The sequence below is a fragment of the Montipora capricornis genome, chromosome 3, assembly GCF_036669925.1.
Source record: "Montipora capricornis isolate CH-2021 chromosome 3, ASM3666992v2, whole genome shotgun sequence".
In the NCBI taxonomy this organism is placed as follows: domain Eukaryota; kingdom Metazoa; phylum Cnidaria; class Anthozoa; order Scleractinia; family Acroporidae; genus Montipora; species Montipora capricornis.
In genome coordinates this window covers 67412438-67419937 of record NC_090885.1, presented here as the reverse complement: position 1 = coordinate 67419937, position 7500 = coordinate 67412438, and the positions used below count along the sequence as shown (strand labels likewise).

Genomic DNA, 7500 nt, shown 5'->3' with positions numbered 1-7500 from the left:
GAGTACATGTACCTGGCGAAAAACCCTGGTCAGATTGAGCTCGACTGAAACTTGGCCCACATACGACCTCGAGACCAGGGTTGAACCCAGGTTGCAGAGGTGAGTGGCACAGTTGATAACCCCAGGTGCACCCTTACTCCCTATAGTGGACCCTGCCAGTGCACCCTGACTCCCTACAGAGATAAAATGTAAATTTATTAAAATTCATGATCTTCCTTTTGCCAACAGATGTTATTATAATTATATGCCCTGAAGTCACAGTTTTTAACATGAGGCCCTTAATAGCACCATGAGCAACAACACTTTTCCTTGTCGTCCATCTTCGTTGCCCCGACCAAGCAATGTTGATGTTGATGAAAATCACAAGAGGAGAGCAGCCTCAGATCCACAGCATCTCTCAGTTCCAGAACCTTTCCAGTCAATTCCTGCCCAAGAATTGCTCACGGACAATTATTGTGGTAAATGTGGTTGGATCAGAAAAGAAGGCGAAAGAATTAAGACATGTGAGCTTAATAACTAAATTTTGTGTTAATGTTATTAGCCCAGTTGATTAATTAATATCATGTGTATATACATGGTATCAGTAAAAGGTTAATCTTAAGTAACATAGCAAAGTAAGAAAAGAATTGATTGTACCTGTGTGAGTCATCAATTTTTCACGCATAAAACAACTTGGGGAGGGGGGGTCTTTACAAAACACCCTCTGGAATGGAATTCCAAGTGGATGGGGGTTAAAATGAAAAAACCTTCTGTGGAGGGGGGGGGGGGGGGGGGAGTATGGATGCTTTCTGGAACCTTAGCACCTTTGCACTTCATTTAAATCAACTGTTCCAATGCTGCATAACTTGAAATTGCATAACTTGCGCTGGAACTGGGCATTGTGACACCTTGTCACTGGAGTCTTTGTTAACTTTGTTTGCTTGCAGATTATTATTATTATTCCTCTTTGCCTCGTTCTTAAACTAAAATAAAAAAACAATAATTATTGAACCTTGAACAAGGCAGCAAAGGCTAATTTGCAAACAAACAAAAGAATACTAAAATGGTCGCCATTTTGGAATACATGTACATGTAAGGTATGAAGAACTGAAGGTGTGCAAGATCAGTATCAGTTAAACTGCTTTGTGAATCCTACAGGATGTATTCAATAATGGTGTGGCTGTCATTGGTGCCATAAAACCGTAAATGCATTGATTTATGAATGTGGAAATACAGTAATTGAGCAATGACTTTTTGGTAGGGCGTGATAGATATGTCATCTTGCACAAGAGCTGTTTGTATTATTATTATAAGCCAGAAGCTACAACAACAGCAGGGAAATTTTCACTGAGTGGATACAGGTATCACTAATTTGATTACTATTTAGTGTCTTTTTGTCTTGAGTGTATAAAGTTCACCTCAATGAACTTTTCCAATTAAATAATTTGCTATTCTCCATACTCATTTGATACTGGATTTAAATGTCATAAACTTGACTTTGGCCCTATCCTTTCAAAGAACTACAGTGTATCCTAAAATGCAAAGTAGTTTGCGATGTCAGCCTGGCATAATAAACCCATTCTTCTTTCCTACCCTGGTTCAGTCCAGCTGGTTTTTCCTCATTGTGGGATAATAATTTACAGTCATATACATTGCAACTATGAAGAAAGTTTGGCAAACAAAAATATGTGGACAAGTGCAGAGACCTAAAATCATATCAAAAAACGTTTTTACTTTATCTAACAAGTAAAACCATTTCAAAAACTGTTTTGAATATAACTGTTACTCAAAAGAAGTTATAACTTCATTTCAGAAAACACATTGCCCAAGGGGATCTGGTTGATCCTGTACAATATTTCACGGCCTTGTGGAAGCCAGTTTCATGTTCTGTAATATATCATTTTGATTTTTAAACGTAGAACTGTAGTCACCGTGATACCTGTATAACAATTTTTTTTTTGTAGTTTAAACATATCATGGCCACTTTTAGGTTGTCCCCCGCACCAGAGAAGAGTGCAAAATTCACTTGGACATTTAAACTAGTTCATATACAGCCAGAAAAGAGGACATACTATTTTGCAGCTTATTCTGAAAGGGAAATGAATGTAAGTGCGTTTATTCTGGGAACATTAATTTGTCAGTCAGTTACAATGTCAACTTACCGTACATTTATGAAATGGTTAGTATTTCTTTAGTCATGTTCGAACTGACATCTGTTGGTCACAAGTCACCATGGATCTGCACCTCTGGGTTCAGGTAACAGCTGAAGCCGCGTCTGGTGTGGCTGTGTCTGAAGACCGATGCGGGGAGGACAGTCTCTTGCACAGCGTCTGTACTTGTAGTTGATTTGCCAACAGTAGTATATAATGCACCATTTCCTTTTTTTGTCTGAGGCAATGTGGAGTTTCTTCTCTCCCATCGTGATTTTCTTGTTCAGGGTTTGTCTCCAGTGTGAGGAACCTTGTGCAAGGTTTTCCCATTGCTCAAAGTCCAAGTCTTAGTTGCTTTCCTGATTCCTGTTAACACTTACATGTATTAATTAAAGAATGATTGTAAACTGGCATTATCAAATTGATACTACATGTATGTATAAATTTGCACAGAAGCTCATGAGTCCTTGAAGCATTTAACCCTGGTTCAGAGCTTGGGTTTTTTGAGTTGAAAAATGTCCTTATTTGGATGTACATTTGTAACGTATATCGCTCATTTTCCCGTGCGTGCAGCTTCGATCTTATTTTTGTCCATATGTGGGCATAAAAAAATAAAATTCTCGGTGTTGGTCCAAGGAAAAGAGTTGCAAGTTACAGGTATCAAGGTCAAGTGCTTCTGATTCATATCAATTGAGGTATAAATATTCTTTGCTGTTCTGTGAAGACATTATATTAATCCATTAAATTATTATTGCAGGTGTGAATAATTAACTTAGCAGGGGCACCCAACGAGAATATAATTCAAAACCACTTAAACATACAGTTGTTTAAAAACGTATTTTGGTATTTAAACGGTATAGATATACGCATAATTTTATCCCCTAAAGTTTTTTCATCTGTTTGGATTTCCTAGCAGAAAGTCTAGTGATCTGTAAATTATAGGAATCAAGACATACCTTTTCGAAAATTTCAGGCAGAAAATTTTAGAGTTAAAATCCTTTAAAAATGGGCAATTATACCATTTTTTAGATGTTCGAAAATCCTAGGACAGGCAGGCAAGCAAGAAATTTTACGACAAATGTTCCGAAAATTCTAGATCTCAAATCGTCTTCCGAACAGATGTTTTCTGAAAATTGATGTTGGGTGCCCCTGACTTAGGTCTAGAAAGGTGACTTAATTGATAACATACAGTCATGTATATAGATGCACATGTACAACTGTACACAGATGAACTTTGACGTTTTGACTTTTTTTGCTAGGAATGGATGGAAAATATAACAAAGGAAATGGAAGAATATTGCGGTGTTGAAAAACAAAGCATGTGAGTCATTTAATTATTATGATACAGATGTGATAATAGTGTAGTCTTTCCTGCAGTCTTTTTTCTAATTGGTTGCATTATTAATTTTCCTTGTCGTCCATCTTCGTTGCCCCGACCAAGCAATGTTGATGTTGATGAAAATCACAAGAGGAGAGCAGCCTCAGATCCACAGCATCTCTCAGTTCCAGAACCTTTCCAGTCAATTCCTGCCCAAGAATTGCTCAAGGACAATTATTGTGGTAAATGTGGTTGGATCAGAAAAGAAGGCGAAAGAATTAAGACATGTGAGCTTAATAACTAAATTTTGTGTTAATGTTATTAGCCCAGTTGATTAATTAATATCATGTGTATATACATGGTATCATGAAGCACATTTAAGTTTGCAAAAACGGTTCAGTAAAAGGTTAATCTTAAGGTGATTCCCTAGTTTTGCATTGCGCATTCCTACTGCGCACGATTTTTGCGTCATTAGCGCGCGCAAAAGAGAGCGCGCGCGTACAAAACGTAAGAGATTTCCCTCAAACTAAGCTCGATAGCGTGATAAATGCTCGTTCTCTCTTAAACGAGCACGGTGACCCCCACTTTTTATTTTATAAATTCAAAGAGAACAATATCATCAATAACTGAGAAAAAAATTGGCAGAAGTCTATTGCTACTTTTTTGGCAAATGAAATAAATGCTACAGATAGAGACGTAACGGGCCAACAGAGCAAGTCCAAATTATGTTTCCTTTAAAGGATAAAAATAGAACTAATAATGCAGCGTATTTGAAGCCATTTTTTCTGGGACGTAGATGAATAAACAATCAAAGAAAGTCGAACTCGGTGTGATATAACACGCTGCATTGGAAAATAATCGAGCTTATTTGTTGCGCACGGAGATTACCAAACGTCACCTAAATAACCTTATTTGTCAGTATTGTGGCGTGAAAACAAGCACGGTGACCCCCTCTTTTTATTACGTTTTTAACATCTCCTTGCCCTGTAACAACAGCATACCAAGTTTCATCGGAAATCTATGGCGGGTTCTATTACTAGGGAATCACCTTAAGTAACATAGCAAAGTAAGAAAAGAATTGATTGTACCTGTGTGAGTCATCAATTTTTCACGCATAAAACAACTTGGGGAGGGGGGGTCTTTACAAAACACCCTCTGGAATGGAATTCCAAGTGGATGGGAGCTAAAATGAAAAAACCTTCTGTGGAGGGGGGGGGGGGGGAGTATGGATGCTTTCTGGAACCTTAGCACCTTTGCACTTCATTTAAATCAACTGTTCCAATGCTGCATAACTTGAAATTGCATAACTTGCGCTGGAACTGGGCATTGTGACACCTTGTCACTGGAGTCTTTGTTAACTTTGTTTGCTTGCAGATTATTATTATTATTCCTCTTTGCCTCGTTCTTAAACTAAAATAAAAAAACAATAATTATTGAACCTTGAACAAGGCAGCAAAGGCTAATTTGCAAACAAACAAAAGAATACTCAAATGGTCGCCATTTTGGAATACATGTACATGTAAGGTATGAAGAACTGAAGGTGTGCAAGATCAGTATCAGTTAAACTGCTTTGTGAATCCTACAGGATGTATTCAATAATGGTGTGGCTGTCATTGGTGCCATAAAACCGTAAATGCATTGATTTATGAATGTGGAAATACAGTAATTGAGCAATGACTTTTTGGTAGGGCGTGATAGATATGTCATCTTGCACAAGGGCTGTTTGTATTATTATTATAAGCCAGAAGCTACAACAACAGCAGGGAAATTTTCACTGAGTGGATACAGGTATCACTAATTTGATTACTATTTAGTGTCTTTTTGTCTTGAGTGTATAAAGTTCACCTCAATGAACTTTTCCAATTAAATAATTTGCTATTCTCCATACTCATTTGATACTGGATTTAAATGTCATAAACTTGACTTTGGCCCTATCCTTTCAAAGAACTACAGTGTATCCTAAAATGCAAAGTAGTTTGCGATGTCAGCCTGGCATAATAAACCCATTCTTCTTTTCTACCCTGGTTCAGTCCAGCTGGTTTTTCCTCATTGTGGGATAATAATTTACAGTCATATACATTGCAACTATGAAGAAAGTTTGGCAAACAAAAATATGTGGACAAGTGCAGAGACCTAAAATCATATCAAAAAACGTTTTTACTTTATCTAACAAGTAAAACCATTTCAAAAACTGTTTTGAATATAACTGTTACTCAAAAGAAGTTATAACTTCATTTCAGAAAACACATTGCCCAAGGGGATCTGGTTGATCCTGTACAATATTTCATGGCCTTGTGGAAGCCAGTTTCATGTTCTGTAATATATCATTTTGATTTTTAAACGTAGAACTGTAGTCACCGTGATACCTGTATAACAATTTTTTTTTTGTAGTTTAAACATATCATGGCCACTTTTAGGTTGTCCCCCGCACCAGAGAAGAGTGCAAAATTCACTTGGACATTTAAACTAGTTCATATACAGCCAGAAAAGAGGACATACTATTTTGCAGCTTATTCTGAAAGGGAAATGAATGTAAGTGCGTTTATTTCTGGGAACATTAATTTGTCAGTCAGTTACAATGTCAACTTACCGCACATTTATGAAATGGTCAGTATTTCTTTAGTCATGTTCGAACTGACATCTGTTGGTCACAAGTCACCATGGATCTGCACCTCTGGGTTCAGGTAACAGCTGAAGCCGCGTCTGGTGTGGCTGTGTCTGAAGACCGATGCGGGGAGGACAGTCTCTTGCACAGCGTCTGTACTTGTAGTTGATTTGTCAACAGTAGTATATAATGCACCATTTCCTTTTTTTGTCTGAGGCAATGTGGAGTTTCTTCTCTCCCATCGTGATTTTCTTGTTCAGGGTTTGTCTCCAGTGTGAGGAACCTTGTGCAAGGTTTTCCCATTGCTCAAAGTCCAAGTCTTAGTTGCTTTCCTGATTCCTGTTAACACTTACATGTATTAATTAAAGAATGATTGTAAACTGGCATTATCAAATTGATACTACATGTATGTATAAATTTGCACAGAAGCTCATGAGTCCTTGAAGCATTTAACCCTGGTTCAGAGCTTGGGTTTTTTGAGTTGAAAAATGTCCTTATTTGGATGTACATTTGTAACGTAGATCGCTCATTTTCCCGTGCGTGCAGCTTCGATCTTATTTTTGTCCATATGTGGGCATAAAAAAATAAAATTCTCGGTGTTGGTCCAAGGAAAAGAGTTGCAAGTTACAGGTATCAAGGTCAAGTGCTTCTGATTCATATCAATTGAGGTATAAATATTCTTTGCTGTTCTGTGAAGACATTATATTAATCCATTAAATAATTATTGCAGGTGTGAATAATTAACTTAGCAGGGGCACCCAACGAGAATATAATTCAAAACCACTTAAACATACAGTTGTTTAAAAACGTATTTTGGTATTTAAATGGTATAGATATACGCATAATTTTATCCCCTAAAGTTTTTTCATCTGTTTGGATTTCCTAGCAGAAAGTCTAGTGATCTGTAAATTATAGGAATCAAGACATACCTTTTCGAAAATTTCAGGCAGAAAATTTTAGAGTTAAAATCCTTTAAAAATGGGCAATTATACCATTTTTTAGATGTTCGAAAATCCTAGGACAGGCAGGCAAGCAAGAAATTTTACGACAAATGTTCCGAAAATTCTAGATCTCAAATCGTCTTCCGAACAGATGTTTTCTGAAAATTGATGTTGGGTGCCCCTGACTTAGGTCTAGAAAGGTGACTTAATTGATAACATACAGTCATGTATATAGATGCACATGTACAACTGTACACAGATGAACTTTGACGTTTTGACTTTTTTTGCTAGGAATGGATGGAAAATATAACAAAGGAAATGGAAGAATATTGCGGTGTTGAAAAACAAAGCATGTGAGTCATTTAATTATTATGATACAGATGTGATAATAGTGTAGTCTTTCCTGCAGTCTTTTTTCTAATTGGTTGCATTTATTGCCATCCATTTATTAGAATGCTGAAATTTTTTACTGCATGTGAGGCCTAGGATTTCAGAATAATGATTATT

General features: G+C 36.9%; 1 protein-coding gene across 1 annotated transcript in view; it reads left to right on the top strand.

The window, feature by feature from the left end:
* The window catches only part of LOC138043805 (uncharacterized), a 55117-nt gene that overhangs the window by 1881 nt on the left and 45736 nt on the right, over positions 1 to 7500 (top strand). Inside the window, exons 1-8 of the mRNA XM_068890260.1 lie at positions 1 to 503; positions 1241 to 1340; positions 1970 to 2084; positions 3389 to 3450; positions 3571 to 3734; positions 5136 to 5235; positions 5865 to 5979; positions 7285 to 7346. The exon at positions 1 to 503 is cut by the window's left edge and continues 1881 nt beyond it. Of these exons, the coding sequence (XP_068746361.1) occupies positions 290 to 503; positions 1241 to 1340; positions 1970 to 2084; positions 3389 to 3450; positions 3571 to 3734; positions 5136 to 5235; positions 5865 to 5979; positions 7285 to 7346 (932 nt within the window). The 5' untranslated portion in view covers positions 1 to 289. The remainder of the gene's footprint in view (positions 504 to 1240; positions 1341 to 1969; positions 2085 to 3388; positions 3451 to 3570; positions 3735 to 5135; positions 5236 to 5864; positions 5980 to 7284; positions 7347 to 7500) is intronic.